Genomic DNA, 26,137 nt, shown 5'->3' with positions numbered 1-26,137 from the left:
GTCCCCGATGACGTGTCCCTTCGCCTGGGCCTCTCAGTCCTTCGCCTTTTCCTGCTGCTCTTGCCATGGCGACTCCTGGACCGGACAGGTGGACTCTGGGCCCGACCTTGCTGGCGGGAGCGGCTGCGTCTGGGGGATGTCTGTGATGGTGGCTCCGTTTGCCTGGGCCTCTCAGCCCTTGGCCCTGTCCCCCTGCTCCTGTCACGTCGACTCCTGGAGCGGACAGGTGCACTCTGGGCCCGACCTTGCTGGTGGGAGCGGCTGTGTCTGGGGGATGCCTGTGATGGTGGCTCCGTTTGCCTGGGCCTCTCAGCCCATGGCCCTGTCCCCCTGCTCCTGTCACAGGGACTCCTGGAGCGGACAGGGGGACTCTGGGCCCGACCTTGCTGGTGGGAGCGGCTGCGTCTGGGGGACGTCCATGCAGGTGTCTCCCTTTGCCTGGGCCTCTCAGACCTTGGCCCTGTCCCACTGTTCCTGTCACAGGGACTCCTGGAGCGGACACATGGACTCTGGGCCCGACCTTGCTGGCGAGAGCGGCTTTGCCTGCGGCCGGGCCCAGAACGTCTGGAATGGACCCAGTTCTCAGGGTCAGAGGACCTGCTGCATGTTGACCTTGATCTGCTGATTCTCCTGGTGTCCAGTGAGGAAGATGGCAGCGCCTGCTGCCACGCTGCGTGTTGAGGCCTGCTGTGGCTGCTCGTCTCTGGAGATGGCGATGGGGAAACCAGCACCAATGGCACAGGGCTGTGGGAGCTGGGCATGATGGCCTCAGATTCTAAGGAGCCATGAGCAGATTCCAGTCCTGACTGTCTGGCCAGCCTGGGGCCATTGAGCTCTGACTCAACCCTGGAGGCTGTAAGGGCAAGCGGGAATGTCAAAGGCCCCCCAGGCCCAGGCCAGGCCAGGCCAGGCCAGAGCAGTGCCCCCAGCCCTCCAGCAGTGGACGCACTCTGCCAAGCCCGGCCTGGGCACTGCCCCCAGCCCAGGGACACAGGGGGGCTTTGACTCATACATGTTCCGAGCCCAGCACAGGTGTCACACTCCCATCTGTGTGTGCTGTTTCTCAGGCCAGAGCAGCGCCTATGGGTGCCCTCAGCAGCACAGGAGGAGCACAGGAGCAATTGCCAGGGCCTGGGGAGGCAAACAGGCTCATAGCACTGAGAACAAAGTGTGCCAGAAGGTGGTTGTCTGGCCAAACGCTTCTGGTTCTTCCCGCTTTGAGCCCTTGTGGAGACACAGGTTCCCTGCAGAGCCCCAGGTGCAGCATCCCAACTTACCCCTCTTCCTCTGCCTCCTCTCTGCCTCCAGGGTAAAGGCAATCCCTGGCATTGCACTGGCCATGCCTCTCTCCTAGCTCCGCGAAAGCATCGTTGTCCTCCCATGTCGGCTGTCTGATGGAGAAAGGAAGAGATGATGAATTTCTGCTGCCCTCCCCTCATGGAGATCCAGGGTGTCCCTGCTCTTTCTCCAGCGCTTTTCCAAGTTGGGCACGAAGCTGAAGCCCAGACTCACGGGACAGGGCAGGGCCAGGGCTCCTGGGGCAGGGCCTGGCACAGCACAGCACTTGTACCCTCCTGGCTGGTGGGCCAGGCAGAAGGACACCAACCTGAAGGGGATTCGGATCCCTAAGATGAACATTTCAACAGGGAATTCCCCACTGTCTCTGCACAGGGGGCACTTGAGGCATAAAAGACCAGCGCCCATGGCCTGTCCCTGCAGGGCAAACACAGGCAGGGTGAGCGAGGCCCTGCTGCTGCTGCTGCTGCTGCTGCTGCTGCTGCTGCTGCTGCTGCTGCTGCTGCTGAGCACCTGCTGTGCCCCAGGGCTGAGGGGAGGGCTCCAACCTGGATGCAGTCCCTGTGGAACCAGGCCCTTTTGCACGTTGGGCACACCAGGGTTGTGAAGGTCTTTCTGTCCTCCACAGGCTCCAAGCAGATGGAGCAAATGGTGTCCGGCTCTGGAGTCACCTCCACCTCCTGCTCTGGACGGTGCTCAGGGCAGAAGGAGCTGGGGGCAAAGCAAAGGGGAAAGTGAGAAATGCTGGATCCTTCCCCAGTGATGGCCAGAAAGGGAGAGGAGGTACCTGAACGGAGTAACGTATACATTGACACAGCCGCCCTCCTTGGCACAGGGCAGGTGGAACCATCTGTCACACTCCGGCACAGAGCACATGATGGTTGCCCCGCTCTGGCCGCAGACGCAGCAGTACTGGAAAGAGCCAAGCAGCCCCATCAGCAGCAGCAGCAGCAGCCTCGAGGGCTCCCCTGGCAGCCCCACGGCTCCGGGCAGGGCGCAGGATGTGGCCGCTGCCGGGTCCCAGCCCACAGAGCCGCCTGGTGGAGGAGGGAGGCTCCTGTGCCAGGGCCTCTGTGCCACAGCTGCTGGGAGCCAGACTTTGTCGCGGCTGTCGGGCCGGCCTTTCTTTCCTGCTCTCTGCGCTAAGCTCTGGCAAACCTCGCCAGGCACAAATCTCCCTGCTCTTGTCACGCTCTCACCTTCTGTGCCGCCCGCCGGACTGCAATTAGGAGATCCCGAGGGAGAAAGCCCATGAGTCCAACGCGGTGGTTTTCTTGCCGAAATAGTAGAGTGGCGAAGAGCTGCAGGCAAGGGGAGGAGCTGATGAGGAGAGGGCGGCAGGAGCTGCTCATTGCAACGGTGGAGGGAGCGCCCGGAGTCACTCACCATGCAGAACACGTGGGCACAGAGCCCACCCTTCTCCAGTTTGTCACCGCACATGTCCGGGTCAGCCTCGGCTCGGCGACACAGCATGCAGGCTGCAGGGGACAGAGCCAGTGGCAGCGGACATGAGCAGCTCTGCGGGGCTCTGAGCCTGCAGCAGCATCGGCCCCAAGGCTGCTCTGTCCCTGCCTGGCTGATGGAGGCCTTGCACAGCAGGGGCCATTGCAGGCACGGCTGTCCCAGGAGCTGCCCCCTGGCCCAGCTGGGCCCGACATGGGCAGGAAGGAGGCTCCCGGCCCCGGCATGGCCGAGCAGCTCCCCCTGCCTCTGCTCTGATCCCCACACTGCCTGCTGCAACAAGAGCCCCTGGGCCAGGCTGTCAGAGGGCTGCTTTGCCCTCACCTGCCTCCCTGGCACCAGGGCCCTCCTGCTTGCTGCCAGCCATGGCCGGTGTCTGTGCTGAGTCCCTGTCCTCCAGTGACATTGTCGCTCGAGGTGTTGGTCCTCTCTCTCTATGGGAGGAAGAAGAGTGGGGGGGGGAGTTTGCAGAACAGGCCCAGAGCCACGAGGTTCTACTCCCTGCTCAGCCCTGCGTGAGCCCTGCTCCTGTCCGCCTTCTCCTCCCGTCGCTGCGTTAAGGAACACCACAGTGTCCTCTGGCTGTTCCTCCGCTGATTCTGGGAAGGGAGAGGCAGGTGAGCCTGCAGCACAGGCCCAGAGCCCCGAGGTGTGGGGCCCCTCTGGTCCCTGAGCAGCCACGTCCCTGCCCTACCTTCTCCTCCCGTCGTCAGATCGCACTGACACTCGGCCTGAGCCCAGCGTTCCCTTTTGTGGCCTTGGTCGCACAGGTCACAATGGCCACTCTGACATCAGCACCGTGTACCCAAAATTGGGGCAGCCATGGCCTCAGGTCCCTGGCATCCACTTGTGGCGGCCTCCTCGGGCACCGAGGCTCTGAGATGGGTCCGAGCGTTTGCTCAGGGTGGAACCAGGGCCAGGACTCCTGCAGCAAGTGCAGGGTCAAATGCCAGGCCCTGGGGCAGCCATCGAGGGTGGTACTGCAGGCAGGAAGGTGCTGTTCAGGCACTGCCACGCCAGGGCTCCGGCCCCGGCCAAGGGAAATCTCTGCTCCTGCCCCTGGCAGCCGGTGGCCCAGAGAGCCCGTGCGGAGTCTCCTGCACGGCAGAGATTCAAACCCTGCTCTAGGTGAACTGACCTTTTCCTCAAGACCTGTCTGGAGAAAACTAAGATGAACCTGATTTGATGCTGCTGCTGATCACCACTGGCTACAGGAGATAAACCTGGAGACCATCACAGCTGCCTCCAGACCTCTGTTATCCTGTCATCCTCTGAACTAATAACTTTGACATTTCATATAAATGGAAAAATTTGTATTAAGCTCCTTAGAAACGTCATCTTTTCTACTGACTCTGTGGAAACTCAGAAAATTCACTGAGAATGTTCTGTGTACGTTTGACAGGAGTGCTTGCAACAGTTCTCAACCCAAGTCAAAGGCAGGAGGATGCTTTTCCTGCATTATAGGAACTTTGCCAGTTTGGTCCATGCTTTCCTACTAGAAAATACCTTGGAAACAAATCAGGAAGAGACGCACAAACAATTCTTGTCAATTTTTGTCATTGATGTCTATGTAAACATGCTCCTGGAAATCCAGATCCATGACTTCTAGAACAAGCAGTGGGATCTCTGGGAAGCAGGGCAGGGGCTGACAGGCAGGGACACCCTGCACCTGCCTGATGCTGGGGCAGCAGGAGTTTGTCCATTTTCCTGTCTCCATGGGAGAGCCACCTTGGCTGGGAAACGATCCCTTCACTGGTCTAGGATGGAGGCACAGCCAGTGCAATGCCAGGGAGTGCCTTTACCCTGGAGGAAGGGAGGAGGCAGAGGAAGAGGGGGAAGTTGGGAAGCTGCACCCGGGGCTCTGCAGGGCTCCTGGCCAGGGCTCAAAGCACAAGGAGCCAGAAGAGCTTGGCCGGACAATCCCGAGCTCTGGACGCTTTGTCCTCAGCACCGGGAACCCGTTTGCTTCTCCAGGCCCTGGGCACTGCTCCGGTGCTGCTCATGCAAGTTACACACAGACACACAGCTACCTGCTCTGTCTCAACCCTCTTCAGCACTGGACAGCACAACACAGTAACATGTTCTCTTCAGTACATGGTCTAATTATTAATAGTCCTGCAAAGACTCACATTCAAAGCACACACACACACAAAAATCCCAAACCCTGGTACAAACCTTGCATCAACACAAAATGCATGTTGCTGTTCAGAAACACAGGGCAGCACTTTTGGCCAATGCTTTTTTCCTATTAGATCTTTCAAAGGATTTCAAAAGTGACATTGTTTGGCAACTTCTTCAAGGAACAAACTGGAGATGCTTCTGATGTTTTAAAGATTTATTGGTTTGCTTTCACTTTCCTTTTGGCATCCTTACACTTCACCTGGCATTCCAGAAAATTGTGAAAATCCAAAATAATATCTGGGGAAGTTTCTGAATTCATTCATGTTTCTCTCCAAGACTTTCTTGACATACATACAAGGAACTGGTCCTGGAACACCCACAGAAGCAGGGGTTTCCCTGACTCGACATTACAAGACACCCTTATAGACTCCAGTGTACTAAAACACTTCTGTTGCCTGGTAATTACAGAGCCTGAAGCTCTTCTAGAGGCTTTCCCCAGTGCAATTTCAATTGGTCCCTCTCTGCTCAACTCTCTAAGCCTGTCCAGGTCTCACTGAAGGGCAGCAGAGCCTTGTGGTGCCTCAGCCCCTGCTCCCGGTTCTGTCCCATCAGCAAACGCTGAGGCAGCGCTCTGTCCCTTCTGCCAGGTCACTGGGGAATAAGGCAAACAAGGCTGGCCCCAGCACGGCCCCCTGAGCTCACAGCTATCTGAGTTTGGAGCTGCCCTGGCCACTTCTCTGCCCCACTGGCCCTGAGCTGCCTCAGGAGCCTGTTAGGGGAGGCAGGGACAAAGCCTTGCTGAAGTCCCTGCTGACAACAACCACTGCTCTCCCCTCACAAACCCAGCCAGTCACTGCAGCAGAGGGGGCTGTGGGATTGGTCAAGCATGGTTTCCATTCCTGTTACTGCACAGGCTCAGAGATGGCATCCAAGAGGAGCTGTTCTGTCACCTTTCTGGGGATGGAGCTGAGGCTGATGGGCCTGCACTTTCCTGGCTCCTTCTTGGTGCCCTTTTGCAAGACTGCAGTGATGTTGGCTTTCCTCCACTGCTCACGCCTCTCTCTGGGGCTGTCTCCTTCCCTGACCTGCTGGCAGAGCGCCCTGTGCCAGAGGCAGGAGCAGAGATTTCCCTTGGCCCCAAAAGGGAATGCTGGGCTCAGGCCGAGTGTCAGTACGAGCTGACAGCGGGAGGAGAAGGAGGGAAGGGGCAGTGCTCACGCAGGGCTGAGCAGGGAGTAGAGCCCTCGTGGCTCTAGGCCTGCTCTGCAAGCTCCCCGGCCTCTTCTTTCTCCCATAGAGAGAGAGGAACAGCACCTCAAAGTGACCAGGAAACCTGGCCATGGAGTAGGACTGGGACTGCCAGCCCTCAGGGAAACCGGCCATGGAGCAGGCCTGGGGCTGTGACACCTCAGGGAAACCGGCCATGGAGCGGGATGGGGCTGTGACACCTCAGGGAAACCGGCCATGGAGCAGGCCTGGGGCTGTGACACCTCAGGGAAACCAGCCATGGAGCGGGATGGGGCTGTGACACCTCAGGGAAACCGGCCATGGAGCGGGATGGGGCTGTGACACCTCAGGGAAACCGGCCATGGAGCAGGCCTGGGGCTGTGACACCTCAGGAAAACCGGCCATGGAGCGGGGCTGGGGCTGTGACACCTCAGGGAAACCGGCCATGGAGCGGGATGGGGATGTGACACCTCAGGGAAACCGGCCATGGAGCGGGGCTGGGGCTGTGACACCTCAGGGAAACCGGCCATGGAGCGGGGCTGGGGCTGTGACACCTCAGGAAAACCGGCCATGGAGCGGGGCTGGGGCTGTGACACCTCAGGGAAACCGGCCATGGAGCGGGGCTGGGACTGCCGGCCCTCAGGAAATCTGCCATGGAGCAGGCCTGGGGCTGTGACACCTCAGGGAAACTCACCATGGCAGCCACCTCCAGAGCTTTTGAAGTACTTGTTTCTTGGTTTAATGCCCTTCAAAGGATCAATCTAGCATCTTTGCATATGAGCATGACATACAAGGCTATTTAAAATTGAGTCTGATCCAATCATCAAAGATAATGGATGTTACCTCTAAACTTACCTTTTCGTGATTGCCAAGCAATATGGAACTTGTCTTATGTCTGACTTAAAATATCCAGAATGCAAAATTCATTCTCAAGACAGGAAAAAAGAAAACAATGGAAATAGGATATAGGCAATCTTCAGAAGGTGCAGAGAAGAAAACAAACATTAGAAAACCTTAGAAAAATTTGGCTTTTTTCTTCATCTTCTCAGTATTTGCTGTTTGAATGTTTCTTGTCTTACTTGTCCCTCTCAAAACAAGGCATGTTACAGCTTTATTGTCTCAGTGCTGTATTTCCCCAATCGCTGCCTTGCCATTTCAGCTCTGGTTTATTGGAAATATACAACAAGGGACTCTTCATGGAAGAGAGTTGCACAAGCCTCTGGATTCCTCACCATTCACCTCTGCCAATGCTCACACTAATCTCCTAACACACCTGAGCTTCCTGTCTTTCTGTCAGAGAAAGATTCAGCTAAAGTCAAGGAAACAGGGCAGGGGGAGATGGAAACCTTCCCTTGAGATGCTTTTGGGAAGGCCTGCAAGGACCCTGCCTTCCCCTGGAAAAGAGGTGGTCACGATGCATGGTGTTGGCTGACTTGCCCTAGGTGCCCCCTCTATTCCAGAAGGACTTGTGCCCACTTCATCACTTGTCTGTCCCTCCAGTTCCAGGGCCTCAAACCTGCTCTGTAAGGTGCTAAACCTGTACGTCAGCTGTAAGTTTTCAGAATAAGGTACTGAGCATGGCTCTAAGTAGGTATTTTTGGTCAGGTTTACAATATATTTTGAGAAGAAGAAGGAGCAGAGAAGGTGTGAAAAATGGGTATTATATGATTGGCTTTTCGCAAATATTAAAATTAATACTATATGTGTTATGTTGGAAAGTTATGTTGTATTAATCCTTTTTTGTAGTCCTATACTAATCTTTTAAAGTAGTGTGGTGAATATAGTTTTAGGCTACAGAAACTGTGAAAGATACTTTTTCTAAATAGCTCAAGCGGAGATAGCAGTAACAAGACGCCAAAACTCTAAGAGAAGAAATATTGCCTCCTTATCGGGAAGAACCAGACTTTGAGGGACCAAGACAATTGATTTACAAGATGAGGGAGGGGTTGACACTCACAAGAAAACACCCATTGTTTGAAAAGAATTTTGGCATCGTGTATGAGATATATGAATAAGCAACAGGCTATTACTTGTAAGGGTTAATCTTTTGTTAGCAAAGTGTGTTCTGAGGCAGAGCAGAGCACCCAGACATCTGTAATTCTTGGCTTTTTTTATTGTCCTTTATTGTCCTAACTCTTAATTGTCCAAATTCTTATTTCTCTAATTTTTATTACTATTTTTGTAACTAATTTATTACTTTTAAAATTTTAAAACAAGTGATTGGCATTTTTCACAGAAGGGGCAGATACCACACAAGAATCCAGCACAGTCTCCCCAGCTTTTTCATCTGGCTTCTATGAAGCACAATGCCCAGCGCTTGCACTGCACCGTCTTTTCATGTGTTCTGGTGATCAGAACCATCCCATGGCCAGCCCCAGGATAATCTGGGTGCCAAAGTCCTGTTGCCTGCAAACATCACACTCTATTTTACCCAGCTGGTGCTCATCTCAGCATATTTCCTGAGTTGGCTTCATGAATGTTTTCTTTATCTTGGCAGTTCTAGCAGATGTTCTTAGGGCCCCTAAATTCTGCATGCTTTGTGTCCACTATCAGTGGGCATCCTTCTTCCCAAGCTTTGTCAACCTCCTTCTGGGTCTGAGATCAGTGAAACTTGCCCAGCCCTGAGTCTTAAAAGACAATTCTAGCAACAAGTACTTTGCTTTTCTAACACCTGGCCATCACTTCGAGCTTGTAGACTGCAATGTGTGTCACAGGTTAAACGTCTGTTCTTGTTGAGCAGGCTTGGAAGTGTGTAAAGGCCAGGCACGACAGGACGTGTTTTCTTCAGGAAATGGGACGTATGGCCCAGTTTGCAAGAGGTGCCCGCCCGCGCCTTCCAGAGTGCCAGAACGTTGCCGGCGCCATTGCAGGGCTCAGGGCGCTGCCTTGTGGGCGAGAGCCGCCATGACAGCGCGGGCGCCGCGCGGCGGGGCCGGAGGGCGGGAAGGGGCGGGCGGGTGTGAGGGGCGGGGCGGTTCCTGCCCAGAGCCGAGCCCGCGCTGGTCGTGGGCGCATTCCCGGCGCGCTGTTGGGAGGGTGCAGTCGCTGCTCGGGCTCAGGGAGAAGCGTGCGGCCGCTGCGGGGTCCCAGTCCGCAGATCGGGCTGCTGGCCGAGGCTGCAGTGCCAGAGCTGCCGTGCGCCGTGGCGGTGCCAGAGCCCCCGACAGAGCCGAGCTGGCAGTGCCGACACCTGAGGGAAGCTCTGCCATGGCAGCGCCGGGGCCGCTGGGCAGAGCCGGGCTGGCAGTGCCGACACCTGAGGGAAGCCCGGCCATGGCAGCGCCGGGGCCGCTGGGCAGAGCCGGGCTGTCAGTACCGACACCTGAGGGAAGCCCGGCCATGGCAGCGCCGGGGCCGCTGGGCAGAGCCGGGCTGGCAGTGCCGACACCTGAGGGAAGCCCGGCCATGGCAGCGCCGGCGTCGCTCCTGCCCCGGGGCCGCCAGCAGGAGCGACGCATGGGACCTGCCGGCAGACCGGCACTGCTTGGCCCTCTTCACTAGATCCGAGAGAGTAGCACCACAGATAGTAAAATACTGAAACATCTGATTTAAAACACCAGAGGGAAACCACAGAATTGAAAAAAAAAAGGAAGGTCTGGCAAAATATTCAGGGCATGAATGGGAAGCCTGAAAAGATACCAAATCTAATTACTTAGATAATCTCAACTATATCAGGAGGAACATGAGGGTGTGAAAAAACCTTCAAAAAGTTTCGACAAGAAAAAGGTCTGCCTGTGTCATTTTGTTAGTGCATTAAACTCTGAAAAAGCAGTCAGGTATTTCTTTGTCCAGTGCTATGAATTTAATAGCAGGATTTCTTGCAGTTGTCCTTCACATACGCCACATAAAGGGAGTTGAGTGCTTAGATTCCATGGAAGCCATCAGTTAGTAAAAGTAGTGTTCCGCTTTTTAGTAGTTCTGTAGTAAGTCGTTAGTAAAAGTCATTGTTCTGCCAATGGATGCTGATCCCTGATGCGTTCCTGCTGGTTCCATGGAAAGGCAAATTTTTAATAATAGGCTGTTGGAAAACAGGTGTTTTCTGCTAGTAAAAACACATTGCTTTTTGTGGTAGAAACTGAAGCAACTTCAGCAGCCTGCTCCTTTTTCTCCACCTATCCTAAAAGGAGATCCATGCAGGTTAAAACATGAAACAAATCCTCGGGGCTCTGGGCCTGTGCTGCAGGCTCACCTGCCTCTCCCCAGAATCAGGGAAGGAACAGCCAGAGGACACTGCAGTGTTCCTCAACGCAACAACGGGAGCAGAAGGTGGACAGGAGCAGGGCTCACACAGGGCTGAGCAGGGAGTAGAGCCTCGTGGCTCTGGGCCTGCTCTGCAAACTCCCCTCCACTCTTCTTCCTCGCATAGTGAGACAGAAATAAAAACCTCAAAGTGACCATGTCACCGGAGGAGAGGGACTCAGCGCAGACACCGGCCATGTCTGACAGAGAGCAGGAGGGCCCTGGTGCCAGGGAGGCAGGTGAGGGCAAAGCAGCCCTCTGACAGCCTGGCCCAGGGGCTCTTGTTGCAGCAGGCAGTGTGGGGATCAGAGCAGAGGCAGGGGGAGGCAGGAGCTGCTCGGCCATGCGGGTGCTGGGAGCCTCCCTCCTGCCCAAGTGGGGCCCAGCTGGGCCAGGGGGCAGCTCCTGGGACAGCCGTGCCCGCAATGGCCCCTGCTCTGCAAGCCTCCAGCCCTGCCCATCAGCCAGGCAGGGACAGAGCAGCCTTGGGGCCGATGCTGCTGCAGGCTCAGAGCCCCGCAGAGCTGCTCATGTCCGCTGCCACTGGCTCTGTCCCCTGCAGCCTGCATGCTGTGTCACCGAGCCGAGGCTGACCCCTGTGCCTCGCCAGGCCCTGGCAGCTGCTCCTGTGCTGCTCCTGCACTGCCCAGGGCACCCACGGGCCCTTCTCGGGCCTGAGGCAGAGCAGAACCAGCTGGGGCTGTGACAGCTCTGCTGCTCTGGGCACGGCTCTTGGGCAAAGCACCCGCCTGTCCCTGGGCTGGGGGCAGTGCCCAGGCTGGGCTTGGCAGAGCCCATCCGCTCCTGGAGGGCTGGGGGCGCTGCTCTGGCCTGGCCTGGCCCGGCCCTGGGGTCCCTTGACATTCCTGCTGGCCCTTGCATCCACCAGGGATGGGCTGGAGCTCCATGGCCCCGGCCTGGCCGCACAGTCAGGACTGGAGCCTTCCCGTGGCTCCCCAGGACACAAGAGCCTCAGCCCCAGCTCCCAAACACGGCCTAACAGGGGTTGCTGCTATTGATCCCTGTTAGACCTTTGAAAGGATTTTGAAAGTAACGTTGTTTGGCAACTCCTTCAAGAAACAAACGTGACTCGCTTCTAATCAGTAAAAGGTTTATTGGTTTGCTTGCACTTCCTATAGGCTATCCTTATGCTTCCTTCGGCGTTCCAGAAAATAATGAAAATCTAACAAATTCTTCCAAGAAGTTTCTGAATCCACTATTAGGAGAAGTCTCTACATTCACTATCCTTACATACAGTTAAGTAGCTGCACCTGTAACATACAGAGATGTAGCGGTTTACCTGACTGGACCACACAACGAGATGTTCTACACACTGCTACACTAAAAAACTTCTCTTCCCTCTTCATTACAAATTTAAAGCTCTTCTCGAGGTCCTGAATTCATTTTGCATGCACATTCATACCTGCAATCCCTCCCCAGGCTCAGCTTTCCCCCAGACTTACCAGGGAACAGATGTTACATACTCACCTCAAGCAATAATCTACGTCTGTCTTCCTAACCCTCTTTTTCTTCACTGAGTTCTACCAATCTACAAAATAACTGTGGACCCTCTGCACAAAAGAAACAACCAATTAATAGGCTTAAACGCTTGTGATTGTGCTGCTGCTCCTAACAATCATGACCAACACAGCACTAAAATCAGAAATCAATTCTTCACCATCCTTCCTGTTCTCCTGCCCCCCACCACACCTTGGCTTCAGCAGAAATGTTCCCTACTGCGGCCTGCTGTGCTAAGAACATGGAAAGAAAGGCAGCAGCAGTTTTCCTCAACATGCTGCAATCTGAATTGCAGTGAAATTGCAGCTCTTTCATTTGAAGCTCAGCACCAGCACCCCACACCTTCCCCCAGAACTGAGGCCTGCTGAGGCCTGAGCTCTCCATTTCAACACACCCAGGCTGGCTGGAAGATTGCAGGCCGCTAACTGTGTGAACACAGCAGTGCCTTTCATCACAGTTATCTCATCAGTCTCATGGAAGGCACATCCTTTAAGCTTGTCTTAAGACTCTAGTCTACAAAATAGAACCAGCAATTGTTTTGGTGGCCTGTGCAGGTTTTGGGCACTGTGTGTATGTTTCCTTTGGTTGTTGTTGTCTTTCTTTCTAAATACAAAATTGACTGGATTCAGAAGAGAAAGCCCCAGATGCATTAGCACAAAGAACCACAGGGACATACGTGGCTCACAAGAAGAACACTCAAACGTTTCTAACGGTAACACCAGAAAGAGAGGAAAAAGTTAAAGATGATTTAAATACCTGAAAGGATCCAAAATGTCTAGGTAACCTGACAAGTGACTAAGCTTCTGGTAAACTCTAAAAGTCCAGATTCCTATTCGGTAATTGTCTGAAAGACAAGAAAGCCAGAAATCTGCTTGACCTCTCTTTTACCAGGACTTTCTCACAGGATTCTACCACAACTTGGACCACAAATAAGGGTGGCAAATTTTGACTAGAAGACTTTCATAACTAGGCAGCATTTTTTCCTCCTCACTGAATTCCAGGAAGGGTTTAAAAGGAAAAAAAATACAAAAGGGGTTGAAAAAATTCTGTCATACCTCTTAGGCGTTCATCATCTTTGGAGAAGAAAAAAACTCTAGCACTTCCTGTGCGTGGTAAAGAAAGAAACCTAGACAAGGACAAAGGGATTTGAGCATCCTAAATTGTACTATCAAATTCCATGAACATGACTTCAAACTCTAGTGCTTCAGAGGAATGGTATACATTGAAAAGCTTTATTCCCTAGGAACCCCAAATAGAGCTTTTTATTTTACAAAACCCACTTTTAGAGAGAAAACTGACTGTGTCTTTGGCTTTTAGCCAAACTCACTTTGGAGTTGGTCCAACCAAAATGACCCAGTTAATTTCTTGTGCTCAACTCTCTCTTCCCATATTCATCTTCACATCAAATGTGCTGCTGGGAGTTTTGACTCTGTGCAGCACAAACGATCTTCCGAGATGACTTTGGTTGCTCAGAGGTGTGCAATGTCCGTTTCCCATTTCCTGAGTTAATATTCCCACAGCATCCAACTACTACAGCCAAGTAGACAACAAAGAGAAATGGAACTTGCGTTTCTTGGTCCTGTTCAATCTCTGACATCTCAGGCTCATCATCACCCTCAGAACTGCTGTCTTGGAAACGTGGATCCTCTTGCCATGTGGCTTTTACCGGCTTTATTGTTCCAAGGGCATAAGGCTCTGCAATGACAGCACCCATAGAGAAAAAAAGCCAAAACCAGATTCTTCCCCTACTGGTCAGGAAAAATTCCTCCTTTCAAGTGAAATACTTAGAGTGGAGAAGACAGATTTGGGAAGGACAGAATCTGCCCCTGCCAGATTTTCTAAGCTACATCTCTGCTCCACTTTGTTCTAGGGATCCCTTATGTATTCTTAAACATTTGTCATTGCATTCAGAAGACCATGAATACCTTCTCAGTTCAGCACAAGTGTGGGGGACTCGTTGCTTTGTGCTGTTGTGTTGGGTTTTTTAATATTGTGGATAACTTCTCGCGGTTTCTTTTCTCTCCTACATGACTGGGACTCGATTTAATGTTGTTTCATCTTCATTTCAGACGGCCTCATTTTATCTAAGGTTAGGACACCCCAAAGATCATGTGTCATTCCGTTTCTTTTTTCTAAAGGTCCAAGAGTAGAATTCAGTAACAAACAGAATGCGCATGGATCTTGGGGTCAGCTCCCGGACTTTGCTCCTCCCTCTACATTAACGCACATTTCCTTTAAAATCTTGTTGGGTTCTATGAAACTTGATATGACTGGTTTGTCACCTTTTTCCCCGTTTGAGGAATTCAGGGCATGAGAACCAGCTTTTTCACCACTCAGCAGAAACCCCAATGCCTTCTCAAAGCATGCCTTTCAGAATTCCTGAGATGCAAGCAAGAGTTACCTCTCATTAATCTACCACAGCCCTGGCAAGCAGAAATGAAGATCAAAATGCTTCTGCCTAATAACTGACTTCTGCTGCTGAAAATCCCCTGGACCCTGACCTTCTTTACACTGTATTGCCCTACAGTGCCTGCCAGAAGCTCTTCCTTAGCAATGGCATGTTAGAAGGGTTCTGCTGTTGCCCTCTTTGATGCCCAACTCCTCTGTGCCTCCAAAGAAGGAAAACGTGAAAGTACTCAGCTTCTGAGCTGTGTCGTTCTCAGGCAAAGGTCCCAAATGGTCATCTGGGGCAGAGTCCTGTGCATCCTCTTTGCCCCAGGGTATTTCCTCCGTCTATTCTGGTTTGTTCTTTGAAGGTCCAATCAAGTCTTTCAAATCCGCAGCAATACTGTCAAAGTTGTCTTCAGCCACTTGAGGCAGTGCCTCACTCTCTTCTTTCTTCTTTTTTTGGCTTTACTGAAATGAGATTGTTCAAAGATAGCAACACAGCACACGTCCTTTTCAGAGACAGCTTCCCTAAGAGCCACCTTGCTCTGAATGTCTCCCTAAGCATATCCAAGCCCGTTAAGGAGTGGTTCATTATCAAGGGTAAGCAGTGGGGAAACATCAGAGGTTGGAGTCTAAAGGCAGGAACAAGAGTCCTTTGTAATTAGCCACATCCTTAAGTGACTTTTCACTGAATACACGGGTACACAGAAATCAAGGTATTTAGCACAGACTTCTTTCCTGCCAATAGAAACATCAAGAGCTGATATGGTTTTCTCACAGACCTGCACATCTCAAGGTCCCTGCACTGAGCGTTCTCACCTTCACTTCCGGCAAGCAACACATGGACTAGAAAGAAAAGATGACGCTACGTGCTGCTGTTGGAGGTCCCAGCTGAGGTCCGACGTCGCTGGTGCGAGCGGCTGCTCCTGCGGGATGTCCCCGACCATGTCCCCCTACGCCTGGGCCTCTCAGCACTCGCTGCTGTCCTCCTGCTCCTGTCCTGGCGACTCCTGGACCGCACAGTTTGAGTCGAGGCCCGGCGCTGCTGGCGGGAGCGGCTGCGTCTGGGGGGCGTCCCCGATGACGTGTCCCTTCGCCTGGGCCTCTCAGTCCTTCGCCTTTTCCTGCTGCTCTTGCCACGGCGACTCCTGGACCGGACAGGTGGACTCTGGGCCCAGCCTTGCTGGCGGGAGCGACTGCGTCTGGGGGATGTCTGTGATGGTGGCTCCGTTTGCCTGGGCCTCTCAGCCCTTGGCCCTGTCCCCCTGCTCCTGTCACGTCGACTCCTGGAGCGGACAGGTGCACTCTGGGCCCGACCTTGCTGGTGGGAGCGGCTGTGTCTGGGGGATGCCTGTGATGGTGGCTCCGTTTGCCTGGGCCTCTCAGCCCATGGCCCTGTCCCCCTGCTCCTGTCACAGGGACTCCTGGAGCGGACAGGGGGACTCTGGGCCCGACCTTGCTGGTGGGAGCGGCTTTGCCTGCGGCCGGGCCCAGAACGTCTGGAATGGACCCTGTTCTCAGGGTCAGAGGACCTGCTGCATGTTGACCTTGATCTGCTGATTCTCCTGGTGTCCAGTGAGGAAGATGGCAGCGCCTGCTGCCACGCTGCGTGTTGAGGCCTGCTGTGGCTGCTCGTCTCTGGAGATGGCGATGGGGAAACCAGCACCAATGGCACAGGGCTGTGGGAGCTGGGCATGATGGCCTCAGATTCTAAGGAGCCATGAGCAGATTCCAGTCCTGACTGTCTAGCCACCCTGGGGCCATTGAGCTCTGACTCAACCCTGGAGGCTGTAAGGGCAAGCGGGAATGTCAAAGGCCCCCCAGGCCCAGGCCAGGCCAGGCCAGGCCAGAGCAGTGCCCCCAGCCCTCCAGCAGTGGACGCACTCTGCCAAGCCTGGCCTGGGCACTGCCCCCAGCCCAGGGACACAGGGGGGCTTTGACTCATACATGTTCCGAGCCCAGCACAGGTGTCACACTCCCATCTGTCTATGCTGTTTCTCAGGCCAGAGCAGCGCCTATGGGTGCCCTCGGCAGCACAGGAGGAGCACAGGAGCAATTGCCAGGGCCTGGGGAGGCAAACAGGCTCATAGCACTGAGAACAAAGTGTGCCAGAAGGTGGTTGTCTGGCCAAACGCTTCTGGTTCTTCCCGCTTTGAGCCCTTGTGGAGACACAGGTTCCCTGCAGAGCCCCAGGTGCAGCATCCCAACTTACCCCTCTTCCTCTGCCTCCTCTCTGCCTCCAGGGTAAAGGCAATCCCTGGCATTGCACTGGCCATGCCTCTCTCCTAGCTCCGCAAAGGCATCGTTGTCCTCCCATGTCGGCTGTCTGATGGAGAAAGGAAGAGATGATGAATTTCTGCTGCCCTCCCCTCATGGAGATCCAGGGTGTCCCTGCTCTTTCTCCAGCGCTTTTCCAAGTTGGGCACGAAGCTGAAGCCCAGACTCACGGGACAGGGCAGGGCCAGGGCTCCTGGGGCAGGGCCTGGCACAGCACAGCACTTGTACCCTCCTGGCTGGTGGGCCAGGCAGAAGGACACCAACCTGAAGGGGATTCGGATCCCTATGATGAACATTTCAACAGGGAATTCCCCACTGTCTCTGCACAGGGGGCACTGGAAATATAAAGCACCAGCGCTCATGGCCAGTCCCTGCAGGGCAAACACAGGCAGGGTGAGCGAGGCCCTGCTGCTGCTGCTGCTGCTGCTGCTGCTGCTGCTGCTGCTGCTGCTGCTGCTGCTGCTGCTGAGCACCTGCTTTGCCCCAGGGCTGAGGGGAGGGCTCCAACCTGGATGCAGTCCCTGTGGAACCAGGCCCTTTTGCACGTTGGGCACACCAGGGTTGTGAAGGTCTTTCTGTCCTCCACAGGCTCCATGCAGATGGGGCAAATGGTGTCCGGCTCTGGAGTCGCCTCCACCTCCTGCTCTGGACGGTGCTCAGGGCAGAAGGACCTGGAGGAAAATGGATGGGGACAGTGAGAAATGCTGGGTCATTCCCCAGGGGGGGCCACAAAGAGAGATGAGGTACCTGAACGGAGTAACGTATACATTGACACAGCCACCCTCCTTGGCACAGGGCAGGTGGAACCATCTGTCACAGTACTCCTTGCAGCACATGATGGTTGCCCCGCTCTGGCCGCAGACGCAGCAGTACTGGAAAGAGCCAAGCAGCCCCATCAGCAGCAGCAGCAGCAGCCTCGAGGGCTCCCCTGGCAGCCCCACGGCTCCGGGCAGGGCGCAGGATGTGGCCGCTGCCGGGTCCCAGCCCACAGAGCCGCCTGGTGGAGGAGGGAGGCTCCTGTGCCAGGGCCTCTGTGCCGCAGCTGCTGGGAGCCAGACTTTGTCGCGGCTGTCGGGCCGGCCTTTCTTTCCTGCTCTCTGCGCTAAGCTCTGGCAAACCTCGCCAGGCACAAATCTCCCTGCTCTTGTCACGCTCTCACCTTCTGTGCCGCCCGCCGGACTGCAATTTGGAGATCCCGAGGGAGAAAGCCCATGAGTCCAACGTGGTGATTCTCTTGGCGAGATAGAAGAGTGGCGAAGAGCTGCAGGCAAGGGGAGGAGCTGATGAGGAGAGGGCGGCAGGAGCTGCTCATTGCAACGGTGGAGGGAGCGCCCGGAGTCACTCACCATGCAGAAGACGTGGGCACAGAGCCCACCCTTCTCCAGTTTGTCACCGCACATGTCCGGGTCAGCCTCGGCTCGGCGACACAGCATGCAGGCTGCAGGGGACAGAGCCAGTGGCAGCGGGCATGAGCAGCTCTGCGGGGCTCTGAGCCTGCAGCAGCATCGGCCCCAAGGCTGCTCTGTCCCTGCCTGGCTGATGGGCAGGGCTGGAGGCCTTGCACAGCAGGGGCCATTGCGGGCACGGCTGTCCCAGGAGCTGCCCCCTGGCCCAGCTGGGCCCGACATGGGCAGGAGGGAGGCTCCCGGCCCCGGCATGGCCGAGCAGCTCCCCCTGCCTCTGCTCTGATCCCCACACTGCCTGCTGCAACAAGAGCCCCTGGGCCAGGCTGTCAGAGGGCTGCTTTGCCCTCACCTGCCTCCCTGGCACCAGGGCCCTCCTGCTTGCTGCCAGCCATGGCCGGTGTCTGTGCTGAGTCCCTCTCCTCCAGTGACATTGTCGCTCGAGGTGTTGGTCCTCTCTCTCTATGGGAGGAAGAAGAGTGGGGGGGGGAGTTTGCAGAACAGGCCCAGAGCCACGAGGTTCTACTCCCTGCTCAGCCCTGCGTGAGCCCTGCTCCTGTCCGCCTTCTCCTCCCGTCGCTGCGTTAAGGAACACCACAGTGTCCTCTGGCTGTTCCTCCGCTGATTCTGGGAAGGGAGAGGCAGGTGAGCCTGCAGCACAGGCCCAGAGCCCCGAGGTGTGGGGCCCCTCTGGTCCCTGAGCAGCCACGTCCCTGCCCTACCTTCTCCTCCCGTCGTCAGGTCGCACTGACACTCGGCCTGAGCCCAGCGTTCCCTTTTGTGGCCTTGGTCGCACAGGTCACAATGGCCACTCTGACATCAGCACCGTGTACCCAAAATTGGGGCAGCCATGGCCTCAGGTCCCTGGCATCCACTTGTGGCGGCCTCCTCGGGCACCGAGGCTCTGAGATGGGTCCGAGCATTTGCTCAGGGTGGAACCAGGGCCAGGACTCCTGCAGCAAGTGCAGGGTCAAATGCCAGGCCCTGGGGCAGCCATCGAGGGTGGTACTGCAGGCAGGAAGGTGCTGTTCAGGCACTGCCACGCCAGGGCTCCGGCCCCGGCCAAGGGAAATCTCTGCTCCTGCCCCTGGCAGCCGGTGGCCCAGAGAGCCCGTGCGGAGTCTCCTGCACGGCAGAGATTCAAACCCTGCTCTAGGTGAACTGACCTTTTCCTCAAGACCTGTCTGGAGAAAACTAAGATGAACCTGATTTGATGCTGCTGCTGATCACCACTGGCTACAGGAGATAAACCTGGAGACCATCACAGCTGCCTCCAGACCTCTGTTATCCTGTCATCCTCTGAACTAATAACTTTGACATTTCATATAAATGGAAAAATTTGTATTAAGCTCCTTAGAAACGTCATCTTTTCTACTGACTCTGTGGAAACTCAGAAAATTCACTGAGAATGTTCTGTGTACGTTTGACAGGAGTGCTTGCAACAGTTCTCAACCCAAGTCAAAGGCAGGAGGATGCTTTTCCTGCATTATAGGAACTTTGCCAGTTTGGTCCATGCTTTCCTACTAGAAAATACCTTGGAAACAAATCAGGAAGAGACGCACAAACAATTCTTGTCAATTTTTGTCATTGATGTCTATGTAAACATGCTCCTGGAAATCCAGATCCATGACTTCTAGAACAAGCAGTGGGATCTCTGGGAAGCAGGGCAGGGGCTGACAGGCAGGGACACCCTGCACCTGCCTGATGCTGGGGCAGCAGGAGTTTGTCCATTTTCCTGTCTCCATGGGAGAGCCACCTTGGCTGGGAAACGATCCCTTCACTGGTCTAGGACGGAGGCACAGCCAGTGCAATGCCAGGGAGTGCCTTTACCCTGGAGGAAGGGAGGAGGCAGAGGAAGAGGGGGAAGTTGGGAAGCTGCACCCGGGGCTCTGCAGGGCTCCTGGCCAGGGCTCAAAGCACAAGGAGCCAGAAGAGCTTGGCCGGACAATCCCGAGCTCTGGACGCTTTGTCCTCAGCACCGGGAACCCGTTTGCTTCTCCAGGCCCTGGGCACTGCTCCGGTGCTGCTCATGCAAGTTACACACAGACACACAGCTACCTGCTCTGTCTCAACCCTCTTCAGCACTGGACAGCACAACACAGTAACATGTTCTCTTCAGTACATGGTCTAATTATTAATAGTCCTGCAAAGACTCACATTCAAAGCACACACACACACAAAAATCCCAAACCCTGGTACAAACCTTGCGTCAACACAAAATGCATGTTGCTGTTCAGAAACACAGGGCAGCACTTTTGGCCAATGCTTTTTTCCTATTAGATCTTTCAAAGGATTTCAAAAGTGACATTGTTTGGCAACTTCTTCAAGGAACAAACTGGAGAGGCTTCTGATGTTTTAAAGATTTATTGGTTTGCTTTCACTTTCCTTTTGGCATCCTTACACTTCACCTGGCATTCCAGAAAATTGTGAAAATCCAAAATAATATCTGGGGAAGTTTCTGAATTCATTCATGTTTCTCTCCAAGACATTCTTGACATACATACAAGGAACTGGTCCTGGAACACCCACAGAAGCAGGGGTTTCCCTGACTCGACATTACAAGACACCATTATAGACTCCAGTGTACTAAAACACTTCTGTTGCCTTGTAATTACAGAGCCTGAAGCTCTTCTAGAGGCTTTCCCCAGTGCAATTTCAATTGGTCCCTCTCTGCTCAACTCTCTAGGCCTGTCCAGGTCTCAGTGAAGGGCAGCAGAGCCTTGTGGTGCCTCAGCCCCTGCTCCCGGTTCTGTCCCATCAGCAAACGCTGAGGCAGCGCTCTGTCCCTTCTGCCAGGTCACTGGGGAATAAGGCAAACAAGGCTGGCCCCAGCACGGCCCCCTGAGCTCACAGCTATCTGAGTTTGGAGCTGCCCTGGCCACTTCTCTGCCCCACTGGCCCTGAGCTGCCTCAGGAGCCTGTTAGGGGAGGCAGGGACAAAGCCTTGCTGAAGTCCCTGCTGACAACAACCACTGCTCTCCCCTCACAAACCCAGCCAGTCACTGCAGCAGAGGGGGCTGTGGGATTGGTCAAGCATGGTTTCCATTCCTGTTACTGCACAGGCTCAGAGATGGCATCCAAGAGGAGCTGTTCTGTCACCTTTCTGGGGATGGAGCTGAGGCTGATGGGCCTGCACTTTCCTGGCTCCTTCTTGGTGCCCTTTTGCAAGACTGCAGTGATGTTGGCTTTCCTCCACTGCTCACGCCTCTCTCTGGGGCTGTCTCCTTCCCTGACCTGCTGGCAGAGCGCCCTGTGCCAGAGGCAGGAGCAGAGATTTCCCTTGGCCCCAAAAGGGAACGCTGGGCTCAGGCCGAGTGTCAGTACGAGCTGACAGCGGGAGGAGAAGGAGGGAAGGGGCAGTGCTCACGCAGGGCTGAGCAGGGAGTAGAGCCCTCGTGGCTCTAGGCCTGCTCTGCAAGCTCCCCGGCCTCTTCTTTCTCCCATAGAGAGAGAGGAACAGCACCTCAAAGTGACCAGGAAACCTGGCCATGGAGCAGGACTGGGACTGCCAGCCCTCAGGGAAACCGGCCATGGAGCAGGCCTGGGGCTGTGACACCTCAGGGAAACCGGCCATGGAGCGGGATGGGGATGTGACACCTCAGGGAAAATGGCCATGGAGCGGGATGGGGACGTGTGTGACACCTCAGGGAAACCGGCCATGGAGCGGGGCTGGGGCTGTGACACCTCAGGGAAACTCACCATGGCAGCCACCTCCAGAGCTTTTGAAGTACTTGTTTCTTGGTTTAATGCCCTTCAAAGGATCAATCTAGCATCTTTGCATATGAGCATGACATACAAGGCTATTTAAAATTGAGTCTGATCCAATCATCAAAGATAATGGATGTTACCTCTAAACTTACCTGTTCGTGATTGCCAAGCAATATGGAACTTGTCTTATGTCTGACTTAAAATATCCAGAATGCAAAATTCATTCTCAAGACAGGAAAAAAGAAAACAATGGAAATAGGATATAGGCAATCTTCAGAAGGTGCAGAGAAGAAAACAAACATTAGAAAACCTTAGAAAAATTTGGCTTTTTTCTTCATCTTCTCAGTATTTGCTGTTTGAATGTTTCTTGTCTTACTTGTCCCTCTCAAAACAAGGCATGTTACAGCTTTATTGTCTCAGTGCTGTATTTCCCCAATCGCTGCCTTGCCATTTCAGCTCTGGTTTATTGGAAATATACAACAAGGGACTCTTCATGGAAGAGAGTTGCACAAGCCTCTGGATTCCTCACCATTCACCTCTGCCAATGCTCACACTAATCTCCTAACACACCTGAGCTTCCTGTCTTTCTGTCAGAGAAAGATTCAGCTAAAGTCAAGGAAACGGGGCAGGGGGAGATGGAAACCTTCCCTTGAGATGCTTTTGGGAAGGCCTGCAAGGACCCTGCCTTCCCCTGGAACAGAGGTGATCACGATGCATGGTGTTGGCTGACTTGCCCTAGGTGCCCCCTCTATTCCAGAAGGACTTGTGCCCACTTCATCACTTGTCTGTCCCTCCAGTTCCAGGGCCTCAAACCTGCTCTGTAAGGTGCTAAACCTGTACGTCAGCTGTAAGTTTTCAGAATAAGGTACTGAGCATGGCTCTAAGTAGGTATTTTTGGTCAGGTTTACAATATATTTTGAGAAGAAGAAGGAGCAGAGAAGGTGTGAAAAATGGGTATTATATGATTGGCTTTTCGCAAATATTAAAATTAATACTATATGTGTTATGTTGGAAAGTTATGTTGTATTAATCCTTTTTTGTAGTCCTATACTAATCTTTTAAAGTAGTGTGGTGAATATAGTTTTAGGCTACAGAAACTGTGAAAGATACTTTTTCTAAATAGCTCAAGCGGAGATAGCAGTAACAAGACGCCAAAACTCTAAGAGAAGAAATATTGCCTCCTTATCGGGAAGAACCAGACTTTGAGGGACCAAGACAATTGATTTACAAGATGAGGGAGGGGTTGACACTCACAAGAAAACACCCATTGTTTGAAAAGAATTTTGGCATCGTGTATGAGATATATGAATAAGCAACAGGCTATTACTTGTAAGGGTTAATCTTTTGTTAGCAAAGTGTGTTCTGAGGCAGAGCAGAGCACCCAGACATCTGTAATTCTTGGCTTTTTTTATTGTCCTTTATTGTCCTAACTCTTAATTGTCCAAATTCTTATTTCTCTAATTTTTATTACTATTTTTGTAACTAATTTATTACTTTTAAAATTTTAAAACAAGTGATTGGCATTTTTCACAGAAGGGGCAGATACCACACAAGAATCCAGCACAGTCTCCCCAGGTTTTTCATCTGGCTTCTATGAAGCACAATGCCCAGCGCTTGCACTGCACCGTCTTTTCATGTGTTCTGGTGATCAGAACCATCCCATGGCCAGCCCCAGGATAATCTGGGTGCCAAAGTCCTGTTGCCTGCAAACATCACACTCTATTTTACCCAGCTGGTGCTCATCTCAGCATATTTCCTGAGTTGGCTTCATGAATGTTTTCTTTATCTTGGCAGTTCTAGCAGATGTCCTTATAGCGCCTAAATTCTGCATGCTTTGTGTCCACTATCAGTGGGCATCCTTCTTCCCAAGCTTTGTCAACCTCCTTCTGGGTCTGAGATCAGTGAAACTTGCCCAGCCCTGAGTCTTAAAAGACAATTCTAGCAACAAGTACTTTGCTTTTCTAACACCTGGCCATCACTTCGAGCTTGTAGGCTGCTATGTGTGTCACAGGTTAAACGTCTGTTCTTGTTGATCAGGCTCGGAAGTGTGTAGAGGCCAGGCATGACAGGACGTGTTTTCTTCAGGAAATGGGACGTATGGCCCAGTTTGCAAGAGGTGCCCGCCCGCGCCTTCCAGAGTGCCAGAACGTTCCCGGCGCCATTGCAGGGCTCAGGGCGCTGCCTTGTGGGCGAGAGCCGCCATGACAGCGCGGGCGCCGCGCGGCGGGGCCGGAGGGCGGGAAGGGGCGGGCGGGTGTGAGGGGCGGGGCGGTTCCTGCCCAGAGCCGAGCCCGCGCTGGTCGTGGGCGCATTCCCGGCGCGCTGTTGGGAGGGTGCAGTCGCTGCTCGGGCTCAGGGAGAAGCGTGCGGCCGCTGCGGGGTCCCAGTCCGCAGATCGGGCTGCTGGCCGAGGCTGCAGTGCCAGAGCTGCCGTGCGCCGTGGCGGTGCCAGAGACCCCGACAGAGCCGAGCTGGCAGTGCCGACACCTGAGGGAAGCCCGGCCATGGCAGCGCCGGGGCCGCTGGGCAGAGCCGGGCTGGCAGTGCCGACACCTGAGGGAAGCCCTGCCATGGCAGCGCCGGGGCCGCTGGGCAGAGCCGGGCTGGCAGTGCCGACACCTGAGGGAAGCCCTGCCATGGCAGCGCCGGGGCCGCTGGGCAGAGCCGGGCTGGCAGTGCCGACACCTGAGGGAAGCCCTGCCATGGCAGCGCCGGGGCCGCTGGGCAGAGCCGGGCTGGCAGTACCGACACCTGAGGGAAGCCCGGCCATGGCAGCGCCGGCGTCGCTCCTGCCCCGGGGCCGCCAGCAGGAGCGACGCCTGGGACCTGCCGGCAGACCGGCACTGCTTGGCCCTCTTCACTAGATCCGAGAGAGTAGCACCACAGATAGTAAAATACTGAAACATCTGATTTAAAACACCAGAGGGAAACCACAGAATTGAAAAAAAAAAGGAAGGTCTGGCAAAATATTCAGGGCATGAATGGGAAGCCTGAAAAGATACCAAATCTAATTACTTAGATAATCTCAACTATATCAGGAGGAACATGAGGGTGTGAAAAAACCTTCAAAAAGTTTCGACAAGAAAAAGGTCTGCCTGTGTCATTTTGTTAGTGCATTAAACTCTGAAAAAGCAGTCAGGTATTTCTTTGTCCAGTGCTATGAATTTAATAGCAGGATTTCTTGCAGTTGTCCTTCACATACGCCACATAAAGGGAGTTGAGTGCTTAGATTCCATGGAAGCCATCAGTTAGTAAAAGTAGTGTTCCGCTTTTTAGTAGTTCTGTAGTAAGTCGTTAGTAAAAGTCATTGTTCTGCCAATGGATGCTGATCCCTGATGCGTTCCTGCTGGTTCCATGGAAAGGCAAATTTTTAATAATAGGCTGTTGGAAAACAGGTGTTTTCTGCTAGTAAAAACACATTGCTTTTTGTGGTAGAAACTGAAGCAACTTCAGCAGCCTGCTCCTTTTTCTCCACCTATCCTAAAAGATGATTCATGCAGGTTAAAACATGAAACAAACCTCGGGGCTCTGGGCCTGTGCTGCAGGCTCACCTGCCTGTCCCCAGAATCAGCGAAGGAACAGCCAGAGGACACTGCAGTGTTCCTCAACGCAACAACGGGAGCAGAAGGTGGACAGGAGCAGGGCTCACGCAGGGCTGAGCAGGGAGTAGAGCCTCGTGGCTCTGGGCCTGCTCTGCAAACTCCCCTCCACTCTTCTTTCCCGCATAGTGAGACAGAAATAAAAACCTCGAAGTGACCATGTCACTGGAGGAGAGGGGACTCAGTGCAGACACCGGCCATGGCTGGCAGAGAGCAGGAGGGCCCTGGTGCCAGGGAGGCAGGTGAGGGCAAAGCAGCCCTCTGACAGCCTGGCCCAGGGGCTCTTGTTGCAGCAGGCAGTGTGGGGATCAGAGCAGACGCAGGGGGAGGCAGGAACTGCTCGGCCATGCGGGTGCTGGGAGCCTCCCTCCTGCCCAAGTGGGGCCCAGCTGGGCCAGGGGGCAGCTCCTGGGACAGCCGTGCCCGCAATGGCCCCTGCTCTGCAAGCCTCCAGCCCTGCCCATCAGCCAGGCAGGGACAGAGCAGCCTTGGGGCCGATGCTGCTGCAGGCTCAGAGCCCCGCAGAGCTGCTCATGTCCGCTGCCACTGGCTCTGTCCCCTGCAGCCTGCATGCTGTGTCACCGAGCCGAGGCTGACCCCTGTGCCTCGCCAGGCCCTGGCAGCTGCTCCTGTGCTGCTCCTGCACTGCCCAGGGCACCCACGGGCCCTGCTCGGGCCTGACGCAGAGCAGAACCAGCTGGGGCTGTGACAGCTCTGCTGCTCTGGGCACGGCTCTTGGGCAAAGCACCCGCCTGTCCCTGGGCTGGGGGCAGTGCCCAGGCTGGGCTTGGCAGAGCCCATCCGCTCCTGGAGGGCTGGGGGCGCTGCTCTGGCCTGGCCTGGCCCGGCCCTGGGGTCCCTTGACATTCCTGCTGGCCCTTGCATCCACCAGGGATGGGC

At 54.5% G+C, this 26,137-nt stretch overlaps 1 protein-coding gene across 1 annotated transcript; it reads right to left on the bottom strand.

Moving 5' to 3' along the window:
• Nucleotides 1-588: 588 nt before the first annotated feature.
• Nucleotides 589-3,163, bottom strand: LOC139596105 (PHD finger protein 7-like). Its single transcript, XM_071440145.1, has 10 exons — nucleotides 3,082-3,163; nucleotides 2,683-2,774; nucleotides 2,496-2,597; nucleotides 2,084-2,208; nucleotides 1,810-2,007; nucleotides 1,607-1,774; nucleotides 1,278-1,391; nucleotides 1,013-1,131; nucleotides 808-853; nucleotides 589-703 (listed from the first exon to the last, which is right to left on the bottom strand). The coding sequence occupies exons 1-10, from the start codon at nucleotides 3,161-3,163 to the stop codon at nucleotides 589-591; spliced, it is 1,161 nt and encodes a 386-aa protein (XP_071296246.1).
• Nucleotides 3,164-26,137: the final 22,974 nt, after the last annotated feature.

The sequence above is a fragment of the Agelaius tricolor genome, unplaced genomic scaffold (assembly GCF_023055355.1).
Source record: "Agelaius tricolor isolate 1412-34295 unplaced genomic scaffold, bAgeTri1.0.p SCAF_14, whole genome shotgun sequence".
NCBI classification, from domain to species: Eukaryota; Metazoa; Chordata; class Aves; order Passeriformes; family Icteridae; genus Agelaius; species Agelaius tricolor.
Note: the sequence above shows the minus strand (reverse complement) of the source record. Positions and strands in the feature narration are given on the sequence as shown.

Excerpts from the sequence above, each read along its gene's own strand:
- LOC139596105 (XM_071440145.1), bottom strand. The coding sequence starts at position 3,163 with ATGTCACTGGAGGACAGGGACTCAGCACAGACACCGGCCATGGCTGGC. Across the intron at positions 1,392-1,606 it reads GGGATCCGAATCCCCTTCAG|ACAGCCGACATGGGAGGACA; the intron begins GTTGGTGTCCTT and ends TTTCTCCATCAG. Across the intron at positions 1,132-1,277 it reads GAGGAGGCAGAGGAAGAGGG|GCCCTGGCAATTGCTCCTGT; the intron begins GTAAGTTGGGAT and ends TTGCCTCCCCAG.